Source organism: Tenrec ecaudatus, chromosome 15 (genome assembly GCF_050624435.1).
Source record: "Tenrec ecaudatus isolate mTenEca1 chromosome 15, mTenEca1.hap1, whole genome shotgun sequence".
In the NCBI taxonomy this organism is placed as follows: Eukaryota; Metazoa; Chordata; class Mammalia; order Afrosoricida; family Tenrecidae; genus Tenrec; species Tenrec ecaudatus.
This window is the reverse complement of record NC_134544.1, coordinates 109,781,783-109,808,886: the sequence shown is the minus strand read 5'-3', so window position 1 is coordinate 109,808,886 and position 27,104 is coordinate 109,781,783. Positions and strand designations below refer to the sequence as shown.

The following is a 27,104-nucleotide window of genomic DNA, read 5'->3' as shown; positions in this document are numbered from 1 at the left end:
TTGAGTAAGAGCTACTTTATAACAGCTCAAAAAAGCCATCATTTTGCCCGGTCCACCAAAATTAAACTATTGATTCCCAAACTTCAATCAAGCTCAAACAGTTGCCTAACTTGAAAGACTTAAAGCATATCAATCAAAACCTTCACCCCTATAAATATACCCAAAGGTTCTCCGTTTAAGACATTAACAAACTCTGTCAGTAAGTTTATGTAACTAATCTTTGCTTGATCAACAGGATTTTTATGGTGACTTTTTTGTTGGGGAACATCAAATAGCCACTGCCCACTTAGTTTGATTTACATGTATATTGACTGTACTTTGGAACATCTCCTATGTTGTTTCAGAAAATTAGAATCACTTAAAGAATACTTCTTGACCCCCCACCACACATCCCACCCCCGCACACCCACCACACCCCCACACACCCTCCACACACCCCCCACCACACACACACACCCCACCCCCCACCACACACACACCCCACACCCCCATCACACACACACCCCATGCCCCCTCAGCACACACACACCCCACACCACACCACCACACACAAAAAAAGAATTGTTCTTAAGTGTTTCTAATTTCTGAAACAACATATAAAGAAGAAAAGGGAAGCAGGGGTATAGGGCACTAACCCACCCAAGGGGAGGGTATTGTTTATATCTCCACAGAGAAAGAGGGACCAGACTTCATTCAACCCAGTGCCGCAAGGTATGAATACAACATTCCTGCGTGGAGTAGGGAACCAGTGGAGAGGTCTGAGAGGCTGGCGCCAGCACCAAAAATTAAGTGGATTCCTGCCCCTCCCTGAGAAGATTTTGATTCAAAGGACGACATTGATTCTGCAGCTCCAGGAGATGGACATATCTGATCAGAGCACACGGGAGCAGCTGAAGGGGCAGGAGGAGAGAGTGGAACACAGCCTGGCCCACCAGGCCGTGAGGATGATGTTCCTGAGTAGAGCAGCCAGTCCACAGAGAGGACAACATGGCTGGCCCCACTATGAGAAATGATACCCCTCAGTGACCAATGGCGCTACAGGGGACAGCACCGGAGATACAGTGTGGGAATTGCACCTGACCTGATCCCACCACACCGAGGCAAAATACTGGGGGAGTGCAGCGGAACAGCAAGGAATGGAGCGGCAAGGTCCCCAGGGAATGCTGAAAGTGGACTTTGGGGTCAGGTCGTGGTGCCCCAACAGACTGGACTGGAAAACACTCCTAAGGGCCAACAAACAATCCTTGAACTAACTACAAGCTTTTCTTTCTTGATGTGTTTTGTTTTGTTCTTTGTCAGTGGTTTGTTGTTGCTGTTTTGTTGTCTGGTTGTATACTGTTGCTTTGGTTTCCTCTGTCTTGTTTTTGTGCATGTTATTATCTCCACAGGTCTGTCTAAATAAGACAGGCTGGATGAACTATCTGGAGGAAAAACAACGGGACCGACAGTTCCGGGGGGACTTGGGATAGGGGGAGGTGGGGGGAGGTAAGGAAGTGGTGTTAACAAACACAGGGAACATGGGATCCAAATTGGTGGTGAGGGGGGAGTGGCAGGCCTGGTAGGCAATTATCAAGGGTAGGGTTACAGAAAGAAGAGGTATAGCTGTAACCCAGGTAGGGACGGAGCATGATAGTGGGGCAGGAGGAAAGTCAAGGGAAATAGACGAAAGAGCTAGGAGGCAAAGGGAATTTATAGAGGTCCAGACAAAGACATGTACATGCAAATATATACATATGGATGGGGAAATAGATCTATGTGTCTATATTTATAGGTTTAGTATTAAGGTGGTAGAAAGACCTTGGGCCTCTACTCAAGCACTCACTCAACGCATGAATGCTGTCTTCTATTAAATTGGCATTCAATGATGCTCACCCTCCTGACATAACTGCTGAAGCCAAAGTGGGTGAACAAGTAAATGTGGTGAAGAAAGCTGATGGTGCCCGGCTATCAAAAGAGATAGGTTCTGGGGTCTTAAAGGCTTGAAGATAAACAAGCAGCCATCTAGCTCAGAAGCAACAAAGCCCATGGAGAAGCACACCAGCCTGTGTGATCGAGTGGTCCCAAAGGGATCAGTTATCAGGCATCAAAGAACAAAAAAATCATATAATTGGGGGCACACCTCCATGATACGATCGCTGAGGAGAGACGGGTGCATAAGCAAATGTGGCGAAGAAAGCTGATGGTGCCCGGCTATCAAAAGAGAGAGTGTCTGGGGTCTTAAAGACCTGAAGGTGAACAAGCGGCCATCTAGCTCAGAAGCAACAAAGCCCACATGGAAGAAGCACACCAGTCTGTGCGATCACGAGGTGTCAAAGGGATCAGCTATCAGGCAACATCAGAAAAAGAAAAAAAAAATCTTACCATAGTGAATGAAGGGGGAAGTGCAAAGTACAGACCCAAAGCCCATTTGTCAGTCACTGGAGATCCCTTCACAGAGGGGTCTAGGGGAGGAGATGAGTCAGTCAGGGTGCGATGTAGCACCGATGAAGAATACAGCTTTCCCCCAGATTCTGGCTGCTTCCTCCCCCCCAACTACCATGATCTGAATTCTACCTTGCAAGTCTGGATAGAGCAGAGGTTGTACACTGGTGCAGATAGGAGCTGGAGGCACAGGGAATCCAGGGTAGATGATACCTTCAGGACCAGGGGTGTGAGGTGCAATACTGGGAGAGTAGAGGGTCAGTGGGTTGGAAAGGTGGAACCGATTAAAAGGATCTACTTGTGACCTCCTCCCTGGGGGACAGACAACAGAGAAAGGGGGTGAAGGGAGACTCCGGATAGGGCAAGATATGACAAAATAACAATCTATAAATTATCAAGGGTTCATGAGGGAGGCGTGAGCGGGGAGGGGGGGGGGAAGAGGACCTGATGCAAAGGGCTTAAGTGGAGAGCAAAAGCTTTGAAAATGATTAGGGCAAAGAATGAACAGATGTGCTTTATACAATTGATGTATGTATATGTATGGATTGTGATAAGAGTTGTATGAGTCTCTAATAAAATGTTAAAAAAAAAAAAGTATTGTTGCAAGCCTTGGCGGCACAGTGGGCTAGGCACTGAACTGCTATTATGTCCGTGGCTCTGACCCACCAATTGTTCTGTGGTAGAAAGATGAGTCTTTCTGCTCCTGGGAAGATTTCTACCCTCAAAAACCCAAAAGAGCAGTTATACTCTGTCCTACTGGGTCTCTCTGACCCTATAGACAGCAAGGATTTTTATCAGAAAAGTGAGTAGATATATTTGTTAATCTTCTTGAATACATATATTTTCTAGTCACCTAGCAAGATGCTTGATACTTAAGCACACATTCAATAAATGCTTACTAAAATGGTGTGAAGTATAGATCAGGATGCTAATTGTGGTTCAGCTTAATATAAATTCTGTGAGGCGGAAGAAATCACAGAATCTTAACTTTTACACTGTGATATTAATAAAATGACACAATACGGGCTGCCAACCTCAAAGCTGTCAGTTGAAACACACTAGCCACTCCAGACGAGAAAGACAAGGCTGTCTGTTCCTGTACAAGTTTCAGTCTTAGAGACCTTAAGAGGCACTTCTAGTCTATTCTCTCCTCATGGGTTACTGTAAGTTGGAATTGATTTGATGACCACATTGGTGGCCATAACATAGAAAACTTATTAAAATTCTATAATGCTTTCAACTAAGTTCTCATGGAAGAAGCACACTGGCCTATGTGATCTGATTTTAAGTACTGAAATCCAAATCCAGAGGAGGAATTTGCTTAAATTCTGAACACCAAATTTTGTAGAATGCTATGAATGACGCTGAAAGCCTGAAATCCATTCACAGGGTCTCTAATGTGGACTAGGTCTCTGGTGAATTCCTATGGAATGGGCATGTAAATGGTCTTGCTTATCAGAGTGCATTGCAGAGTAGATTGCTACACATGCAGCCTGGTTAAAATTTGACATCTTGTCACTTGATCTCCTTTTTGATTCATTTCAGATTCCAGTTTTTAATATTTTCTGCTTTCTTTTCGATTGAGATTTTTTGGTTTTATTTTGTCATGGTTATTGCTGTTGTTTGTGTGTTTTGCGGCATATGAAATCCAGGATAGGAAAATCTATAGACAGCAGGGGTCATCCGATTCATAAAAGTAGCAAAATTACAGATAGGAAGTAGCAATGAAAATAATTTTATGGCTGGGGGGGCTCACCACAACATGAAGAACTGTATTAATGGGTCAGGGCATTAGGAAAGTTGAGAACCACTGAACTAGAGGATTGTGGCCTACTTCGTTGGTGCTATACTGCACCCTGGCTGGCTCATCACTTGCTTGTGACCCTTCTCTGAGTGGATGTCCAACTGTCTACAGATGGACTTTGGGTCTCCACCCCTCCTCCATTCACATTAACATGATTGTTTTGGGTTTTCTAATGCCTAATACCTTCCCTGTGAACACCTCATGATCACACAGGCTGGTGCGCTTGTTCCAGGTGGGCTTTGTTGCTTCCCAGCTAGATAGCTATTTGTTTACCATCAACCTTTTAAAATCCCAGACACTGTATCTTTAATAGCCAGGAATCGTCACAGCTAGCAGCAGGTTTACAGCAGTACATGTTTGCTCAGTCACTGGGCAATGCTACAGGGTACCTGTGGCCATGCTACATACACCCTGACATTATTGAACCAAGGACAGAATGCTTGCAGCCACTACTGTGACTTCCCCCCGGTAGCCCCCGACAATCATGGGAGTTCATTAGGAAAGCCGCCAGGATCAGACAGCATCACGGACCCAGTCATTAGAGGACAGCAACACCTTTCTTCTGTGATGAAAATCCACCGATCGTTTAGGGTAGTGTTAATCTGGTGTTATATTATCTAATGGCAGACTTATCATGTGTAATAAAGCCAGGTAGAAATAGGAGAAGGAACCCTGGAGGCACACTGGTTATGTGCTCCGCTGCTAACTGAAAGGTTGGTGGTTCGAAGCCACCACCGGTTAGAGAAAGACGATGCAGTGGGTGTACATAAAGCTTTCCAGCCTGAGGGATTATTCAGCCATGTAGGGCGGCAATCAGTGGACTGTACAGCACCTAACAAGACAATAATGGTATTCTAAGAAGCGCTTTACAAGTCAGATCATTTGGGGACCTAAGGAAGTTTAAGAGATCTTTTGACAGAGTTCTCAAACTAATGATCAATTGTGACCTCTATGCTCGAGGTTTCCAGTAATTGCCCAGTGGTTCACACTTAACTAGATCCTCATAAACTTTTATAAGAAAAACTTATGAAAAATAGAATAATGAACTCATGTATTTACTATTTGCCCTGTGAAGAAAATTATTATGTGAGCAGAAAATCTGGTATACAGTGTGAATGAGGAAATAAGTAGGAGACACGAGAAAATAAAACCCTATTATTATACATAATAGGTTTATAAAAACAAATGTACTGTTTTAATAATCAATAACAAATCAGTATTTTCTTTGTGAATCATAATTGAAGGACTAGGATGGAAAACATTGGTATTAGGAGAACACATTGTTAAGAGGTTCATTCAAGCAAACCTTTTGATTTTGCTGTATTTCCTCCCTCATTTGTTGCTTGACAGCAGTTCTGGTCAGTGATCTGAGAAAATAAATACTAATGTCATCCGTTCTTCCTTTAAGCGTTTCAAACTAATCTATAACTCAATGTAATGTAACGTAACACTTTGGTAAGAAACGGAAAACTCTCAACGCTCAGTACCTCATGACTAAAAGATAAATATTTTAATAAAGCTGAATTTGATAAGAAGTATATGGCTTTCATTTTACGAGGATATTGATAAAGGAAAATTGGTGACTGTCAAAAACGCACGCATACCAACTGTACATATTAAGTAAGGTCAGAGCTTATTTATTATGAGAACTTTCCAAAATTATTTGATTGAAATCACAATTTTACCTTGTTTCACCCATATTGAGAAAATGTGTGTGAAATTACCAAAGTCATCATATGTGTCTATATAAATAGGCAATTTTTAGGATTTTAAAAATTTTATACAACTTGTTCATCCATTTATCAAATATTTCATATCAACAATTACTGATTATCTACTAAAAAGCTTTATGGATATGCCATATCCTCAAGCCTACAAGAAAGCTATAAAAAGTCCATGCGCAAACCCTGTTATCTCTTAATTCTGTTTTTATAAACTTACTGAAGCACTTTCATACAATATAGGCAAATAGGTAATAATAGTAACTTTAGCAAATTTGTCTTACTGATCAATATTTTACATGAGAACTACTCAATAGTTAAATTGGGTTAAGCTCAAAAGAAATCTTCTATTTCATTAAAACTAAAATTATTTTACTTTATTTGTATCTGGCTTCATTTTTAACACTGCAGTTAATCAGCAGTGGTGTCGCTAAACAAATACAAACATGCAAACACATATCATGTTTTAGTACATATATGTTAACCATTCAAATTCGTGACTGCTTACACTAAAATTTACTGAAAAAGTAAAATCAAGTGTTATTCTTAATCTGAAATAACCCACCCCCTTTTTTTTTTGCAAGGTACCAATACTATGCTCTAGTAAGTAACCAATACACATAATGAAGAAAGACAGACATTGGCTCTATGGAAATCATATGCCTATTTACTGATTGACTACCTCGCTTATCTGACATCGAATAGTAGCAAATCTGCGATTGCACACATAAGACATGAACAGCTGACGGTAATGAACGCCAAAGTTTCGGACAGGTTCTCTGACTTTCACTGCCATCAGGTGGGGTGGGAGTGAGGGTCGCGGGAATATGAGACTGCATGGAGGGTCTTGTGTACCCACAGGATGCTGGGACCAAGGCCATAGCAGCCACCCTCTGGGCTGATGAGGAAGTGGGACGCCAGGGTCTGTTCTCAGCCCATGGCCTCTAAAGGAGCACGCACTTAAGAACCGGAGGTCCGGGTCAGCCAAGCAGCACCTCTTCAGTCTTTTATGCTTCCTGAATGACCCCTCCTGGGCAGGCACAGATGAGCGTTGGGTCAACTATCTGGGTAGGGGTGAGGTCAACAAGTGGGTGATCAGCAGCAGCAACAGCAATTTAAGGTCAAAGGCAAAGGCCAGACCTGATCATCACGGCCTCGGGAGCTCTGGATTGCCCAGTCGGCACATGGGAGCTGGGTCAACAAGCAAGAGCTGGGAGATCCCTGAACACGGAGCTGAAGTAATGTTTAGCTCTTCCAGGAAGCATCCAGACCCTTTTACATTCGGACAAGGAGCCTTCTACCCCCCACAAACTCACCAAAGGCATTTTGGGGTAACTGAGGAAATGAGTTGAGATCATTTCCTGAAAATACAATGAAGGCAGGGGAGGGGAGGGCACTAGGGAAAGAGGGCAGTACTGGAGCCACGCTGGCTCTGGAAGAGTGGGCAATTCTCCTCTGCGGTGGTGGGGGAGCAGAGAGGTAGTTGCAGGTGGCCTCAGCAGGGTCCAGGTGGGATGTGCACAGGACAGGTGATGAGGGGAGGTAATGTGGTCATCCTCTATGTTCACATAATCCAAGTGTTCACACAATGAACTAGACTTTGGAAGTGAGCCATGCAAGGAGTGGGAATATGAATCTAGAACTGACAGCATGTGTTAAATGAAATCAGTTCATCTCATATTTTCTTAATGGAATAGAGTCCTGGCTACAATCACACCAAAGAACTTCCACCTACCTTGCTTTGATGGGGTAGTTCTGTGCAATGTCTTTCATTAACTTTAAGGCATCATGAACTGGAGTGGACATTATTTGAGAAGCTGCTTGAAAACTAAGGTCTAGAAAGATTAAAAAAAAAAAAGGAACATAATTAAGCAACCTAGCACAAGGTTAGGACTTTCATAAACCTTTCCATGTAATTTAATTAATTTCCCTAATTTTCTTTTCTCTAGATAAGAAGCCTTCAAATGATTCATGGAAAAATACTTTTAATTCCATTTTCCACAAGCTTTTGGAAAACCTTTCATGTTTGTGCTTAAACGTATTAACCCTCTTTTATTTAGTATTTTTTAAAGTTGTAAATGAAAAAGCAAATCATCAAATCCATTTATGTAAGTTTTACAATTTGATGAAAAATTATCATTAAATATGATTTACTTTTGACTAATTTTCAAAAGAAACATACATAATAAGATAGATCAAGCTTCCTTGTGGAATCACTGGTGGATTTGAACTGATGACCTTGTACTTAGCAGTCCAACATGTAACCACTACCCCACCAAGGCTTTCCGGCCCCCACCCTTGTACAGATTTTGACATTCTATATTCTATTAGAAATCCACCATCCCTTTAAAAATCCTGATGTTACGATTGCTCCTATAAGATTTTTAAGAGCCCCTGAATAAAATGATTAATAATAATAGTAATAAATGTCTCCACTTTTATAATCCTGTCCTTTAGCTTCTAAAAATAACTCATTGCCAACAGAGCCAATTCCAATTCAAACCACTACTAGACATTATCATCTGGATATCTCACAATCACTTTAAATGAAATTTTCCAGCACTGGCTTCTTCATATTCTGTTTACTTAGTATCCAACTTGAAAACCTTGCATCATCTTTGATTCATTTCTTGCGTAAATATTTTCCAAATTCAAGTCTTCCTTTATGTCCTCTAGCACAGTCATAATTCAACCTCTCTTCATTGCTTCAATGGTGCCCTACCTGTATTTCCTACTTCAATCAAGTACGTGTTACATAGACACTAGGGTGCTTAATCAAAAGGAAACTGATTGCACGGGTGCTCTGCTTCACAGCTTGAAAGCACGCCATCTTTTATAATTGTCTAAACTGTGCAAAGCTCCCGTGGAGAGCCTTGTGAAGGACACTTACATTCAAGAAAACTGTAATACAAAAATAAGTCTAAGAAAGAGATGTAAATAGGATTTTTAAAGAGGATATCTGAAAGAAGGATTTGGGGGGAAAAGCTGTCATATTAATGAAACTTGAAAAAAGGTCAAGCCAAAAAGAATTTGATAGACTGAAAGAAAACAGAGGGTTCAGACAATTTCGTGGTTTCCAAAACAACGAAATAAAAAACATTAGTGATCTCAATAAAGTCATAGATCAAGCTTACTGGGAGTGAGGAGGTGAAGATGGTAAAACTCTCAAAGTTAATGTTAAACTTAAACAATGAGAGTCTTAGATGTTAGAGTTGGATAGGCTCTGAATGGCTGCAAAGTCAAAGTCTCCTCATGTCCAGAGGTGGGGGGAATGAAATGGAGAGTAAGGTCTTGGGGGGAAAACAAGGTCAATGGATTCTCAGGAGAAGTGCACCTCGAATCTGACTCGCATGATGTGCAGGAATTATAAACTTTTTGAAGATCCAAGAAAAGAGCCTGCCAGCTGGAAAGAGACCGTGGTGAGAACTGTGGAGGATGGCACAGGAAGATCATGTAGAAATCACAGAAGAAGCCACACTATCCTGGAAGAAACAACCAAAGGGGGAGGTGGCTGCTGGCATTTCACTCTGATTAGCAGATTTTAGGTTTGTGGAGAACACAATGAATCTTCCACAGGACAGGATTTCAATGACAATAACACTTAATTTACATATTTCACAGTTGGTGGTACAAGTAAGCACCACTGATATTTGCCACCTCTGGGGCTTGTGGGGAAGCTTTCTTTCCCCATGAACAGGGCATACTGGTGGCAGTGTGGGATTAGGGATCTGTGTAGAACAGAGGGAAGTTCTTCATGACATATGGCTACATTATAGGTTGTTATATGAGGTGTTATGTCCTAGAGGTGTGACTGTGTAAAACGTTTGTTCCTCAGAGCTTCTGAATGGCAAGAAAATACTTGTTTAGATTATTTACTGTTTCCTGTGTCTTAGTGGGAAGGTGAATCTATTTTCCATGCCACACCATTAAGAGCTATCACCAGAGTCTATTGAGACAGGTATCCATAGAATATTTACCAAATTCATCAGACTTAAAAATTTTTAAACATTGAATGATTCATCATACAGTCTAACAGTCAGAAAACAGTGTTTACAAACAATTTTAAAATTTAGTAATAAGGGGGATTTAAGGTAGTAAGGACATCTTTAAAGTGGTTATAAATGTAAAGGAATTACTAAATATTTATGTTTATACCCTGAATCTGAATATAAAGACCTTTTTAAAGGAAATAGAGGAAAGAACTAGGAGGCAAAGGGCATTTATAGAGGTCTAAATATAGGCATGTACAAATGCAAATATATCTATATAAGAACGATAGGGATATAGATCTAAGTACATATATTTATAGGTTAAGTATTAAGGTAGCACACAGAATTGGGCCTCTGCTCAAGTATTCCTTCAATGGAAGAACATTTTGTTCTAATCACCCAACTTTCCATAATGCTCACCTATCTGACACAATCGCTGAAGAAAAAAGCAGGTGCATAAGCAAATGTGGTGAAAAAAGCTCATGAGGCTCGGCTATCAAAAGATAGTGTCTGGGGTCTTCAAGGCTTGAAAATAAACAAGCAGCCATCTAGCTGAGAAGCAACAAAGTCCACATGGAAGACATACACCAGTCTGTGTAATCATGAGGTGTCCATGGGATCAGGTATTAGGCATCAAAGACCCAGAACAAAAAAATCACATCAATGTGAATGAGGGGGAGTGCAGACTGAAGACCCAAAGCCCATTTGTAGACAAGTAGACATCTCCTTATAAATGGGTCACAAGGCAGAGACGAGTCAGTCAAGGTGTAGTACAGCACTGATGAAACATACAATTTTCCTCTAGTTCTTTAATGCTTCCTGCCCTCACCACCCCCACTCCCCCTCACTTTCATAATCCCAATTCTACCTTACAAATCCAGCTGGACCAGAGCATGTACACAGGTACAGATAAGAGCTGGAAACACAGAGATTCCAGGACAGATAACCCCCTCAAGACCAATAACAAGTAGGAATACCAGGAGGTTAAAAGAGGGAGGTGGTGGTAGAAAGGGGGAACCGATCACAATGATCTGCATATAATCCCCTCCCTGGGGGATGGACAATGGGAAAGTGGGTGAAGGGAGACATGGGTCAGTGTAAGACATGAGGAAATAATAGTAATTTATAAATTACCAAGGGTTTGTGAGAGAAGGAGGGCGGGGGAGGGAAGGAAAAAATGAGCTGATACCAAAGGGCTCAATTAGAAAGAAAATGTTTTGAAAATGATAACGGCAACAAATGTACAGATGTGCTCGACACAATGGATGGATTGTGATAAGAACTGTACAAGCCCCTAATAAAATGATTTTTTAAAAAGACCTTTATTAAAAAAAAAGACCTTTATAAATGTGGCAGGGGAAGCTGTTTACAATAGACTAAAAATTCAAGAAGGTATCATATTTGTCTCAATCGGAATTCCTGGCCCTTGATTTATAATTATTTTTTCACTTACGCTTTTAATTTCTGCAATGTAGCCTTTGTGAAATTTGTTTGTTCTTCTATACCCTAGCCAACGTTCTTGTACTCAGCCTGCTAAAAATGACTCTTAGCCTCCCCTTCTAAATAATATCTGTAAGAGCTTTCATTTCTAGCTTACTTCCTGATTATTAGGGGTTCTGGTGACGTAATGAAACATGCTAAGTTACTAACTGTGAGGTTAGTAGTTCGAAACCACCAGCAACTCCAAGGTCTCTCTATCTCCATAGAGTTACAGTGTCTGAAATCCAGAGGGGTGGCTCTACACCACTCTGTAGGGTTGCTATGAGTCATAATCGACTCTACAGGCAGTGAGTTTGGGGTTCCTCATTATCAGTCACTCTCATTAGTCTTCCTGCATCCTTCATGAATGACTATATATAGGATCCGCACTATGTTAAGAATAGAATAAACGCAATGCTATCAATTGATTCTGACTGATAGTGAACCTATAGGGGAGAGAACTCCTCGTGTGGGTTTCCAAGATATGAACTCTTTACAGAAATAGGAAGCCTCATCTTTCCCCTGAGTAGTGGATGGTGGTTTCAAACTGCTGATCTTAAGGTTAAAAAGCCAATGTGTAATCCACTATGCCATCAACGTCTTACAAGTCCAAAAACAACTTCTACCTTCAACAAAGTCAAATTCTCCTGGGAGACCATAGAAAATCAGTATTACTATATAAGACTCACGACTCATCTGTCAATTTCTTGTACTATGGAGGCTTGTATGTTGCTATGTTGCAAGCCATGTCACACATATTTCAAATACCAACAGGGTCACCCAGAATGATCTGATAATATTGAGAAGAAAGGGAATTGCAGAGCAGTTCTCTGCTCATGTGGAACCTGTTAATGGACCAAGAAGGCAGTCATTCAAATAGAACAAGGGAATTCATGGTTTAAAATCAGGAAAGTTGTACATCAGGATTGAATCCCTTCACCATTCTTACTCAATCTGTATGCTGAACAAATAATTTGAGAAGCTGGATGTGGCAATTACATAATCTGTCAATGTGGGCAGGGGTGGAGTCTAGCCTGTCAATCAGGTCATAACCAATGAGGCCTCTGTGAGGGCATGGTCTTCTCCTGAGGATTCTGGGAACTTCCTCCCTGGAGGTGGGACACACACACTCACTGCTTCATCTTCCTGCTGACAAGACACATGAAGCTATGCTAGAGCCCTGGAGCTGGAGAAGCCACGTGGAGACCCCTGCCAGCATGGAGATGCTTCCACTGCCACTGGATCCACAAGACTTTCCAACCACTGGCCTGTGACCCTCCTGCATTCGACATCATTATATGTGCTGTGTGCATCTGTAGAAGAATTTATGGACCATTGTTGGATTATAGGCTAATATAGAAATTATAGACTTGACCTGGACTGGGCTGGGATGTTTTCTTAATATACAAATACTCTTTCATATAAAGCTCTTTCTTAAACACATGAGTGTCTATGAATTTGTTTCTCTGGTCCACCTGCACTAACCCACTGAACTATATGAAGAACATGGCAAGTATTGGAGAAGGTTGATTGACAACCTGTGATACACAGATGACATAATATTGCTTCCTAAAAGTGAGCAAGATATGAAAAGCAATGACTTCAGTCTTCAGTATCGATTACAACTCAATTTAAAGAAAACCAAAATTCTCACAGCTGGACCAATATTGAACAGTACAATATAAGGAGAAAAAGTTACAGCTGCCAGTGATACTATTTTATTTGGCTCCACAATCAATACGCCTAAAAGAAATCAATCAATATATTACATTGAATAAATCTGCTGTAGAAGACCTCTTTGAAATACTAAAGAATACAGATGTCACTTTGAGGACTACAGCATGGCTCACCCATGTCGTATTTTCAATTGCCTCATATGCACATGAAAACTAGACAATACGGAGGATGGAAGAAAAAATAATGCATTTGAATTAAGGTCTGTCTTAGCCAGAATGTTCAATGGAACCAAAGATAGCAAAACTTCATGTTACATACTTTCAACATGTTATCAGGAAAAGAACCTCTTTTTTGGTGAAGATGCAGGTCAACAAGATGGACTGACATACTATCTTCTATGAGTGTAACCATAACAACAGCGGTAACAATGGCCCAGGATGGGACGCTTTCCATTCTAAAAGGGATATATGAAGGACTTTTAAAAGTTCATAGACAAATGGAATGGAAAGAGAATGTAGTTTCTACACAATTCTTTGAAAGTCCTTTATACAGATACTATGGTAGTACAATCACTAGAAATGATCATGTTGGCAGAATTTTTAAGTCTCCACAAAGCGGTATGTTTCAGTTCATCCTTAATTCAGAATCATCCCCCAAATAAGTGGTGTACATGTAAATGTGCTTGTGCATGAGGAAGTGCCAGGCTTCTATCAGGGGGAATCTCCTTTCTTTCCTGACCCCTGATCGGATTTATCTTCTATGATATCCTTAACCATGATACACTCTTCTGTGTTTTCTAGCACTTAACACAATCCTTAATCATGTAATTCCACTAATCCCTTCTCGATTACTGAGTGGGGGTTGTATGACCAGAGGCAGGAGCCATCTTGTAAACCTTCACTGTATCCTCCTCCCAACAAAACCTCAGAAATTTCAATTCCCAGCATCCTTCGCATACAGTGGGGACTAAAAATCCTGACCCATGTGTGTCCGAGGAAGCCAATGTCCTGACTTCACTAGCTTTCAGGTCATGGTTCTAGATGAAATAATTGAACTACATGCTATTGAATATAAATTTTCCTTTGGCTTTTGGATTAAAGGTTTAATTCAGTTTTCGGATAACCTGGCCTTGAGGACAGATGTGAGTTAGCCCAAATACTCACTGCCACTGAGTCAGTTCTGATTCATAGTGACCCTACAGGGCCAAGTAGAACTACCTTGTGAATTTCTGACTATACTACTTTAGCCAAGTCAAAAGCCAATTCTTTCTCCTGCCACACCTTGTGGCTAGCAGTCCAACGTGTAACTGTGATGCCACTAGAGCAAAGGGTGGGATAGGCTCACCAAATTGGTGGTCTGGAAAAGGATGACTGGGGTGAGATGAAGTTTCTTCATCTAGGAGTCGATGGCAGTGAGTTTAGTTTGGTTTTTTCATCCATGCTTAACTTCCACCAGATGACTGAATGGGACCATGCGAATAGGGCAGGTACGACACTAATAGAAGGGATTCGTCAGCTTCAGTTGCCACTCTCCTGGTCATAAGACGAGCCGTCTCAGAAATAGAGACCAAACAATCCCAGGGCTGTCAAGGAAGAAAGAGTCACCAGCGACACATTTGTATCTTTGAAGTGATGTAGGCTCAGACCAGACACCAGACGCTGTCACCGAGATACCACGGGATAGGACAAAGGAATCAAGCTAAGATCAGAGGCTGCAGCAGGGAGCTCAGGGGCAAAGCAAAGAAGCCAGGCCAAAACCAGGGAGTGAGGCAAGGAAACTTTAAGACTATGACGCTGTAAGGAACATTAGGCTGGCTTCCTGGCCCACACAAGCCGGATCCAAAGCAGTCGAACAGAGTGGCTGTAAGGCTGAGAAGCACAAAGACTTGGCTACTGGCTGAGGAGATGTGTTGCTGATGTTGGCTTACAGTAACCTGCTAATTTCCCTTACTCATAAGTAATTTCTGTGAGTTCTGAATGGCCACTGCAGCAGGTTACTGAACCCAGCAGAAAAGTCGAGTGTCTTAGAAGAAACGGTATCAGAATAAGGTAAAGAAGGGCAGAAAACCAAACTCAAACTCTGGGCCATCGAGTCAAGGATGACTCACAGTGGGTTTGGGGGCTGTAACTGTGTATGGGAGTGGAAAGCCCAGTCTTTCGAGGATAGAGGGTTGAGGATAACTGACCCGAGAGATTTTCCTCCTTTGTGGAGCCAGAGGAGGTCAGTCAGGCCTCCACGCGTTCTCATAATGATGCTCACCCATTATTCCGAAGTTTGCTAAAAATCACTGACAATTCAAAACATGGAAAGCTACAAGAGATTTTTACTTAATAGGTTACCACTTTATACATTTTAATTTATAACTTGTTTCTTCTGAATCTATTTGATAAACTTAATTAAAATTTGCTTTTCCAAAATTTGATGGCTCTACAAATTAATGTCTTTAAAGTATTCTTCCTTGATTCAATTATCAAAGTGTAGAATGTTGGTGTGGTGAACCTTCATGAAATGAAACCCCCTTAAGAACTGAGTTGATACCCTTGCCTATGGGCAAGAGACACCTGATTGGTGGTGGTGCTCTTATATCAGTCAGGGGCAGAGTAGACTGGCAGCCCTTTGTTCATCCTAGCTTGATGCCTAAATCGTGGCCAGAGCTGTTTCATGCCTAGGACACATTAAAAAAAAAAAAAGACGAACTGAGTTGAATGCTTTCACAGGGGCAGCTGGAATTGACTTGATGGCAGTAAGTTTGAATTTTGGTTGAGAAACTAGAAAGAAGTCAAAATGGCTAATAATAAGTCCGGGGTTTTTTTAGAAGGAAAGAAGAGAGTAGTTTTGTCTTAAAGTAGTATGTCTGGTTGTGCCAGATATTAGGACTTTCAAATTCAATGCTTTTATTAACACACTTAATTTATAAAAACCATAACCAGAGAAGCTAATGAAGTCTAAACTGTGGATTACAAAGCAGAATGAAAGACAGTTGGGTCCCTGTTAAATCTTCTAAAGAAAAGTTCTGTCTTAATAGATGAATTTTTCAGTGTTCATCCTCATGTCTAACCTGAGATTTTTAAAATCATTTTATTAGGGGCTCATACAACTCTTATCACAATCAATACATACATGAATTGTGTAAAACACATTTGTATATTTATTGCCTTCATCATTCTCAAAACATTTGCTCTCCACCGCTTCAAGGCCCTAGCATCAGCTCATTTTTCCCCTCCCTCTTTACTACCCCCTCCCTTGTGAAGCCTTGATAATTTATAAATTATTATTTTGTCATATCTTACACTGTTTGATGTCTCCCTTCACCCACTTTTCTGTTGTCCATTCCCCAGGGAGGAGGCCATATGTAGATCCTTGTAATCGGTTCCCCCTTTCCAACTCACCCTCCCTCCACCCTCCCAGTATCACCACTCATACACTGGTCCTGAAGGGATCATCCGCTCTGGATTTCTTATGTTTCCAGTTCCTATCTGTATCAGTGTACATCCTCTGGTCTAGCCAGGCTTGCAAGATAGAATTGGTATCATGATAGTGGTGGAAGAGGAAGCATTTAGGGACTAGAGGGAAGTTGGATGTTTCATCGTTGCTACCATGCACCCTGACTGGCTTGTCTCCTCCCCGAGACCCTTCTGTAAGGGGATGTCCAGTGGCCTACAGATGGGCTTTGGGTTTCCACTCCGTACTGCTCCCCCCCTCGTTCGCTATGACATGATTTTTGTGCTGATGATGCCTGATATCTGATCCCTTCGACACCTCATGATCACACAGGCTGGTGTGCTTCTTCCATGTGGGTTTTGTTGCTTCTGAGCTAGATGGCCACTTGTTTACCTTCAAACCTTTAAGACCTCAGATGCTCTATCTTTTGATAGTCGGGCACCATCAGCTTTCTTCACCACATTTGCTTATTCACCCGCTTTGTCTTCAGGTGTTGTGTCGGGAAGGTGAGCATCAAAGAATGCCAATTTAATAGAAGAAAGTATTCTTGCATTGAGGGAGTACTTGAGTGGAGGCCCAATGTCCTTCTGCTACCTTAATACTAAACCTATCCATATAGGCACATAGATCTATTTCTACATCCTCCTATATAAATATATTTACATATATACATGCCTTTATTTAGACCTCTATAAATGCCCTTTGCCTCCCAGATCTTTCTAGTTCTTTTGACTTTCCTCTTGTCCCACTCATGCTCAGCCTTCATTTGGGTTACAGTAAATCCTCTTGGTTACATTACCCTTGATCATGCCCCACCAGGACTCCTACACCTTCCTTACCACCGATTTGCATCACTTGTTCCCTTGTCCCTGGGTTGGTTAACACCACTCCCTTTCCCCCACCTCCCCCTCTCCCATATCCCCCCGAAACTGTCGGTCCCATTGTTTTCTTTTCCAGATTGTTCATCCAGCCTATCTTAGAGACAGATCTGCGGAGATAATAACATGCACAAAAACAAGACAGAGCAAAACCAAGCGACAATATACAACAAAACAAGAACAGCAACAAACCAATGACAAAAAACAAAACACAACAAGAAAGAAAAACTTGTAGTTAGTTCAAGAACTATTTGTTGGCCTTTAGGAGTGTTTTCCAGTCCAGTCTGTTGGGGCACCACACCGTGGCCCCAAAGTCCACCTTCAGCATTCCCTGGGGACCTCACCACTCCATTTCCTTGCTGTTCTGTTGCACCCACTTAGTGTTTTGCCTCGTTGTGGCGGGATCAGATTGGGCGCAATTCCCACACTGTGTCTCCGGTGTTGTCCCCTAGGGCTATAGAATTTAGCTAACACTATTATTTAGCCAAAGACAAACATCTCAGAGCACTTGTTATTCTTGGAACACAGACCTTCATATTTTAGTCTTACATACATTATCAGCCATCTGTCTTAATATTGTTATTATTTCCGACCTAACTTTGGCTCTCATGCAGTTTGGAACAAAGCACTTAAACCACTTGCCCCTAGATATACTTTTTTAAGCTTTAAGGCATAGAAAATCAAACAAAAATTGGCCTTAGGGTAGATTAGTAGTTATTTAATCTAGTCTCTAGTACATATTTAGGAGAGACGATCACTCTCGTGTCCAATGCTGGCAATCCCATTATCACTCCCTTTTAATGCATTTTAAGAAGCAGGGAAGGGCAGTTTGAAATTTTAGAAAAAACAACAACAGAATGTTGCTGTGCTTAGCCTTAAACACTCTTGTTGTAGCTTAAAGGGACCAATATGTTCCTTTAGTCTTAAAGCAGAGACAGTATCACAAAGGCAGAAGTATATGAAGGACAGCCTGGGCCCACTTGTATTTGCCATTTAATGTCACTTTCATTGCTCATTACTGTTGTCCTCAGGTTCTTCAGACTAAGTAGTTTTCCCTTAGTGAATGAGTGTTAGTTAAATTGTTGCCTATTGCCTAACCCTTAATGTTTTATTAAGTAATGTTCTGTGACTTACATTTTGTTAATCTGTTGAAATGATACTTTACCACGTATTTTAACCTAAAAAGTCTTCTTTCACAAAGATTTTAAATCTAAGTTATCAGTTATTGAATGTCTGTTTATAAATGTTTAAATATTTCATGTTAAATATTAAATGTTTAAATCTAAGCAGTCAGTTATTAAATCTAACTTATTCGTTATTAAATGTACCACGAAGATTATCTCCAAAGAAGCTAATGTGTTACACCTGAAGTAAGTGACCCATGAATATGCAAATCAGTGAAGTATAAACGAATTTGGCCTTGTGCTGTAAGGAATCAGTCCTAATCTGAGAAACACTGTTGTCAGGCACCATCCAGTCCCTTTTGACTCACAGGTACAACAGAATGAAACACTCTCTGCTCCTGTGCCATCCACACAATTGTGATGTTGAAGCCCACTGAGAACAATGAGTTCTTTCCCACGGCCCTGCTCAGTATTTGTCCCTGTGAAAAGGTCACTAAAGATATGGGTGGTACAGCAAACAAGGTGAAGACATCTGACAGTACTCGGCTAGCAGAAAGAATACCATCTGGAGTTTTAAAGGCTTGCTTTAAAAACAAATGCTTATTTAAAGCTGTCAGTTAACCCATGTGAAGAAAGCACTCCAAGCCTGACAGTGGTCAGAGTTTTAATAAAATCCAGGGAATCAAATTCTGAGCACCAAGGTTTGAGGAACTTACTATCACAATGAAGTCCACAATCTATTTTTTATTTTGCATCTTTACACGGATTAAGCATCTATTAAATTCTTTCTGAGAATGTGGATAGCCCTGCTTTCAGGTACAGTGCATGGCAAAGTGGATTACACCACTCCCCTAGCCAGGACACTGATAAGTTTGAAAGCACTGGGAGGGGTGGCTTGTTTTAGGACCATCCTCCTCAGAAATAAGACATATGGACAAGAATGTAATCTTTCTTTTGTCCTCCTTCATTCCAGCCTCAGATCAACAAAATCTGCTTCCTGACTATCATTATCACAAAACTTGGATGATGGGCCCCTGGAAAAAAAACAACTGGTCAGTGCTTTGTGCTTTTGGTCTCATATTGTATTTGACAGACACAACACTGATAAGGTATGAATAAGTTTCTCACTTCTTTTTGCTTTATTGTTCTAACTGTGAGAAGTTTCCACTAGAACAGCTCTTTAGCGTGCCTGTTGCTGGATATTCTGAACCAGTGGACCCAGTCAATCACCTCTGAGGAGACCTGGACTACAGCAGAAGTTTATAAAGAAGGCCCCTCCCTGAAAATCAGACCAAAGACCACGAGGAAGCCTGTGGCTATGAATAACTTACAGCTTCTATTCAGGGAAGACAGCCTCAAGTCAAACTGCTTCATGTGCAAGAACAGAAGGCGCTCCCCTAAATGTAGAACAGATTCAGAAAGGTATCCATTCATGTCGGCAGAAGAAGGCAGTAGCTACAGAAGGAAACATCGCTGCTCCTTTGCCCCATACAGAATTATACGTATGAAATCTCAGGTGAAGTGACATAAGGCCAGGGAGCACAAATGGCGGTTATTTGGCCAGAAACTCAGGCAAAAAGTAATTCCCATATATGATTAACTATGTAGGGGACGACACATGAGCTCAAGACTACAATTTTCAGTATATCGCACACGCAGGGCATCTTGAAAACCTTCATTGTTTCCCCTTACCAACAAAGCCTCTTAAGTGACAATTTCCAGAAGCCCTCATGCATGGATTTAAAAATCTCGAACCAAGTGTTAGGGGACATCATCTTCCTGATCTTACTAGCTTCCAGGTTGTTCCAGAGCTCTTAATCAATCTCCTTAATTGCTCCTTGTGTCTGATCAGAGGAATTCTTCCTCTTGGTAAAAAATAAAAACCTCATCCCAGGAACACTACTTAAAAGAATTTGAGTTTGAAAAAGGCAGAAATTTGTCGAGACTTGCCCACCATTGGGCCCTCAAAGTCAAACACGGTAAGTATTAATGTTTGACAAGTAAATTAATGAATAACCAAATAAATGAGCAAATAACACTATGAAAATTTATTAAGAAAGATGAGAATTTCTCAAATTGACAAAAAGAATGCATATAGGAAAGTGACAGTATATGAGCTTGGAGAAGGTGAACAATTAAGGTTTTTGTGTACTTGCTAAAGAGATGGACTTAATTATTTCTAATACATATGAGTGAAATCAGTCCTTTAGTGAGTCCTGATGCAAGTGATTTGGCTACCTAGGTATGCAACCCCTTTTCTTTTAAATCATTTTATTTGTACATTTGTGGCCCTCATCATTCTCAAAACATTTGCTCTCCACTTAAGCCCTTAGTATCAACTCATTTTCCCCCTCCTCCCTCCCTCATGAACCCTTGATACTTTATACATTATTATTTTGTCATGTCTTACACTGTCCGACACCTCCCTTCACCCACTTTTCTGTTGTCCATGCCCCAGGGAGGAGGTTATATGTAGATCCTTATCTGTTCCTCCTTTCTACCCCACCTTCCCTCCACCTGCCGGTATCGCCACTCTCAACGCTGGTCCGGAAGGGATCATCTGTTCTGGATTCCCTGCATTTCTAGTTTCTATCTGTACCAGTGTACATCATCTGGTCCAGCTGGATTTGTAAGGAAGAACTGGGAGCATGATAGTGGTGGGTAGGAAGCATTTAAGAATTAGAGGAAAATTGTATGTTTCGTTGTTGCTATACTGCATGCTGTCAGCTTGTCTCCTTCCGGTGACCCTTCTGTAAGGGGGTGTCCCGTTACCTACAGATGGGCATTGGATCCCCACTCTGCACTCCCCCTCATTCACAATGATTTGATTTTTTGTTCTTTGATGCCTGCTACCTGATCCCTCTGATGCCCCGAGGTCACACAGGCTGGTGTGCTTCTTCCATGTGGGCTTTCTTGCTTCTGAGCTAGATGGCCACTTGGTTACTTACCTTCAAGCCTTTAAGACCCCAAATGCTGTATCTTTTGATAGCCAGGCACTATCAGCTTTCTTCACCACATTTGCTTATGCACACTCAACCCCTTTTCTATATAGACTTTAATGAAATATTTGTTTTGGGGAAACAAGATAGCGTTCTTTTTTTATCATTTTATTGGGGGCTCATACAGTTCTTATCACAATCCATATATCCATCCACTGTGTCAAGCACATTTGTACATTTGTTGCCATCATCATATTAAAAACATTTTCTTTCTACTTGAGTCCTTGGTATCAAGTCATTTTTCCCCCCTCCCTCCCCTAATCTCCTTCCTTCATGAACCCTTGATCATTTATAAAATATTATTGTTTCAAGTCTTACACTGACCGATGTCTCTCTTCACCCACTTTTCTGTTGTCCGTTCCCCTGGGAGGGGGTTAAATGTTGATCATTGTGATTGGTTCCCCTTGTCTCCCTCCATCTTCCTCTTACCTGCCTGTTATCACTACTCACATTGTTGGTCCTGAGGGGTTTATCTGTCCTGGATTCCCTGTGCTTTCAGCTCTCATCAGTACTAGTGTACATGCTCTGGTCTAGCTGGATTTGTAATGTGGAAATTGGAGTCATGGATAGTGGGGGAAAGGGGAAGGAAGCATTAAAAAATAGAGGAAAGTTGTATGTTTCATCAGTGCTATACTGTACCCTGACTGGCTTGTCTCTTCTTTATGACCCTTCTGGAAGGAGAAGTCCAATTGTCTACAGATCGGCTTTGGGTCCCCAGTCCGCGCTCCCCCTCATTCACATTGATATGATTTTATTTTCTGGGTCTTTGATGATAGCTTTCTTTAATGAGGACTAAGCTGGAAATTTTCTGTTTGTTTTCTGCATCCACTCTGGTCAATGCTGCTTTGGCTCCAAGAAGCTGGCCTATATGATCCACATCAAAAGGCTTTTTATCCTGACTTCTGGTTGGATTTAGAAATATAAAAGCCACTAGCAGAGTTCATCAAGTGGAAGACTAAGGTTTAGAGAGCTAATACCTAGGTCCTACCTTCTTAGGTTATAAAGACCTAATGACCATAATGTCCCTCTCTCAAGGGATACTGCACTATTAGGCTGCCCTCCATGTATACACTATGCAGGTTCTCATAATCAACCCCTTAAAGGCAGTGCATGTTTCTTTCTAGTTGCTAGTCATGGATTTGGAGAACCCTGTCTGTGGCCTTGAAATGAGCCCTTTATTAAGCTTCTTTCTCTTTTGGGGGGGGGCTTTTATTTTTTATTAATCATTTTATTGGGGGCTCTTACAAATCTTTTAACAGCCCATTATTCAATTGTATTAAGCACACCTGCACATGTTACCATCATTTCCAAAACAGTTTCTTTCTACTTGGGCCCTTGGTATTAGCTCTTTCCCCCTCCCTCGCCTAGCCTTCCACTCTCATGAATCCTTGATCAATGATATATTATTGCTGTCGTCTAGTGTCTTATACTGTCCGTTGTCTCCCTTTATTCACAGTTCTGTTACTTGTCCTTCTGGGGGGTGAGTTATATATCCAACCTTGTGATATGTTCCCCCTTCCCACCCTTTCTCCCAACCCCCCCCCCCCCCCGCAACCCCCTATCCTCATGATATCATTACTCCCACTACTGTTTCTGAGGTTTTTATCTTTCCTGAATTCCATGTGTCGAAAGCTCAATGTGCATACTCCAGTTTAGCCAGGTTTGTAAGGTAGAACTGGGGTATGGTAGTGGGGGGAGGGGGAGGAAGAGGAAGCATTCAGGAATTAGAAAAAAGATGTGTGTTTTGTCAGTGCTATACTGCATCCTGGTTGAATTGTCCTTCCTTGTAATCCTTCTGTGTGGGGATGTCCAATTGTCTAAAAATGGGTTTGGGTCTCTACTCCAACCCCTCTCTTTCACATCTATAAAATTGTTTGTTTTGGATCTTTTGATACCTGATACTGTTGATAATCGATGATCACACAGGTTGGTGTGCTTCTTCTATGTGGGCTTATTTGCTTCCCTGCTAGATGGCTGCTTGTTTAACTCAAAGCCTTTCAGACCTCAGATGCTACATCTTTTGTTAGCCGGCACCATCTACTTTCTTCACCAAATTTCCTTATGTACCCATTTTGTCTTCAGCGATCATGTTGGGAAGGTGAGTATCAAAGAGTGCCAGATTATTAGAACAAAGTGTTCTTGTGCTTAGGGATTCCTTGAGTAGAGGCCCAATGTCCATCTGCTATCTAAATACTTAACATAGATATACATTTATACATGCCTATAGCTATACCTCTATAAAAATCTTTTGCCTACTTCTTTCTTCGATTTCATTTCACCTTCCTCTTGTCCCACTATCATGCTCACCCTCCATTTGGTTCTCAGTAATTCCTTTTGGATACACTGCACTTGATCAAGCCCCACCAGGCAATAAACCCCCTCCTCACCATAAATTTCTGATCTCTTCTTTTTCCCTTATCTCCGAGTTTGTCAGCTTCCCCCATCCTCTACCCTCCTTCTCCCATATTTCCCCAGGACACTCAGTCCTGTTTTCTCCTCGGGATTGTTTGTCCTACCTATCTTATATAGACATAGGGCAGGGCAAAAGGAGCGGGAAAAAAAGAAGTTAGTTCCAGGTCTGTCTGCTGACCCTATGAGTGCTTTCAATCAGGTCTAATGAGGTGCCAAGCCCTGTCCCCCAAGGGGGACTTGGTTACTTTGTTTCCCTTGCTGCCCTGCTGCACTTCCATCCCCTTTCAACCCATTGTGTATGAGGTAGACCTGGCACACTTTCTGCCCAGTGTCTCCAGTGCTGTCCCCCATAGTGCTCTGGGTCAGTGAGGGAATGATGTGACTCAAGGTGGGACCAGCCCAACGATACTCTCTGTGCATTGGCTGCTCCAAGCAGGGATATGGTCCTCGGGGCTTCATAGGCCATGATAAGGTCCACTCTCTCTCTCTTTCCCTCTTAGTTCACACCACTGTAGTCTGGACAGATCCACCTCTCTCACTGGGCTATATCTTCAGTGCTGTCCTCCGTATTACATTCTTCTGGGGAGGGGGCCAACATAGCTCAGCTTGGGGGCAGCCTTCATACTCTCTTCTAGTTCGCTGCTCCAGGCCAGTTTGTTGCCCTCAAGGCCTGATGCTCCGGGAGCTTCTTTCATTTTTCTGTGTCATTTTCCAGCGTTTCTCAACCTTCGTAATTCCATGACCCTTTAATACAGTTCCTCATGTTGTGGTGACCACCACCCCCAACCATGAAATTATTTTCCTTGCTACTTCATAACTGTAATTTTGCTACTGTTAGGAATCGGGCGGCCCCTGTGGAAGGGTCGTTTGACCCCCAAATAGGAAGTGATTCACAGGTTGAAGCGCTGCTCTAAGGTCATTATTTGATTAGGCCGGATTTATCAAAGAAAAGATTCAGTTTTCACCTTAGAAAGATTACAATCGTATCCATGTGGAAAATGGATCTGAGCATACTGCTTGATATTAGTGCAGCTTTGATGTTAAATTACAGGACAGAATAGCAGTGCTGGAATGAAAGAGCTCAAATACAAGGTCAGGTAGAAACAAAAGAGACAACCCATGAGCAAGTATTCAATTGAGTGTTCCAGCGGGGAAAGAGGATATTTTGTATGTAAAGACCTTAAAAATTATAAACCTAATAGGCTATGAATTAGTGTTGGTAAGAATCACACAGTGGTGCACATGATGAAGTATGCAACTACTAACTGACAGGTTCGTGGTTAGAAAGCACCCAGAAGCCATGAGCCAGAATAAAAAGATGGCAATTGGTTTTTAAGTAAGATAATATTAAATAACTCTACTTCAGATAAGTTTACTACTTCAGATAAGTTTAGTTCTACAAACATTAAAAATGTGACTACTAAATGATTGACCTTTTAAGTAGCTTTCTATTCTCTCAAAATAGTATCATTTATAATACTAGCAAATTATTTTATGCAATGATTTATGTTATATCATAGAAAAACTTATTTAACAAAACAGATCAAAATACTATACCTTGTAGCTCCCAGACTTTCAAAGGCATCATTTCTTTGTTACTCTCAATCAGATATTTTTGGAATGCTGTCAGATTCTCTCTAAGATCTGAATGTATTTCTCTGCATGAAAATGTGAAGTAACATTATTACCACGCATCGCAATCATCTTTCAAGTCGTCTTGATTTATCTACATTTTTATTCGAATGGCAGTTTAGCGTGCAAACTGGTTTTCCATTCAACAATTCATACATAATTAGTTTGGAACATTGCTTGCAATCCCCACGATGCCACAGCACTGGTCCCCTTTCTTCCTTGTGTTTACCACCCCAATCTCTTCCTGCCTTCTGAGATCTGGCCCTGGGCAAGGGCGGCCCCTTTGATTGTTGTAATGAATGTGCAACTCCCTGGCACCATGGCTCGTTTCATAGGCTTGTCTATGGTTCCGCTGAAAGTTGAGCCACAGAGAGGAATGCAGTTTCAGGCCTCAAGTGTGACCACACGCTACATATTGGGCTTCCACCAGTCTCTATCAGACCAGTATGCCTGGTCTTTTTATTTATAATTTTTTCTTTTGTCCCAGATATTTCTCTCACTACCCAAGACCTCCAATTATGATCCAGCTCAGAGACATCAGCACTGGTAGTTGGTAGTATTTATTTAAAATAATTGTTTACTGCTAAATTCTTAAGAATGAAGTCTATAGGGATGCATTATCATGGTTAATATGTTTGTATTACGTGTAAGCAATGCACAGATGAGGGATAATAGCTTTTCTGCCATTTTAATATTCTATATTGGATAAATTGAAACCATTACTTTCATAATTTAAAGCAAAAACATTTAATAAAGATATTGTTTTGTTTTTTTGTCAACTTGAAAGCTCAATTTCAAAATTTCCATCTTTGATATTAAAAAAAGAAAGAAGATAATTTTGCCGACTATTCAATATATATGCATATTTTAGAGCCAAAGAATAATATTCTAGAATTGCAAATTACTATGCATAGAACTCCAGCTATAATCTTCTTTTCTCTATTCCTCATGAAATCAAAACATGATTTGATTTAAATAAAATTCTTTCAGAAAAACTATAGCAATCAATATTTTATAAAACACATTATCAGTAACTATAAATGAAAATGCGCATTCTAAATATAAAAAAATACACAGATCATACAGTATTAATGTCTCAATTTTATTACAATGTGAGAGTACCTTTAGAAAATGAATGAAAACTAACTAAAATCTGAGAGCGATATTGATGGAGAATATGGTAATCTACACAGGTCACTGAGTTATCGATTATAAAAAATACTCCTTTTTCTCTATTGAGTTATCTACCCACCAGGAGATTGTCTCTTTAGTATGCTTAATAAGTATTTATACCATGTAAATAAAAATACAGACTAGAAACAAATTTTCTTCTCTGAAGAACAAAGATATTAGAGACATTCCTTTTGGTTTTAATTAAATCTTGCTGTTGTAAGGTAATCACAAACTTTCCTTTCTTGTAAAGCGTGAACATAGCTCATAAAACTAGAATCATGTTCATTTATAGGTATTCAGAGAACAAATGCCATCAAATGCTTTGTCTTTCATCATCTTGTATGTAAAAAAAGA

At 40.9% G+C, this 27,104-nt stretch overlaps 1 protein-coding gene and 1 non-coding gene across 3 annotated transcripts in view; one reads left to right on the top strand and one right to left on the bottom strand.

Moving 5' to 3' along the window:
• UGGT2 (UDP-glucose glycoprotein glucosyltransferase 2) overlaps positions 1-27,104 on the bottom strand; it is a 264,459-nt gene that overhangs the window by 178,248 nt on the left and 59,107 nt on the right. For both annotated transcript variants that reach the window (XM_075532610.1, XM_075532611.1), the window contains 3 exons: positions 25,503-25,603; positions 7,682-7,781; positions 5,532-5,592 (listed from right to left, as the gene is read on the bottom strand). In XM_075532610.1, the coding sequence (XP_075388725.1) occupies positions 5,532-5,592; positions 7,682-7,781; positions 25,503-25,603 (262 nt within the window). The remainder of the gene's footprint in view (positions 1-5,531; positions 5,593-7,681; positions 7,782-25,502; positions 25,604-27,104) is intronic.
• Positions 15,627-15,769, top strand: LOC142428448 (small nucleolar RNA SNORA48). The gene has a single exon (XR_012780348.1). It is a non-coding gene; the product is annotated as a small nucleolar RNA SNORA48 (small nucleolar RNA).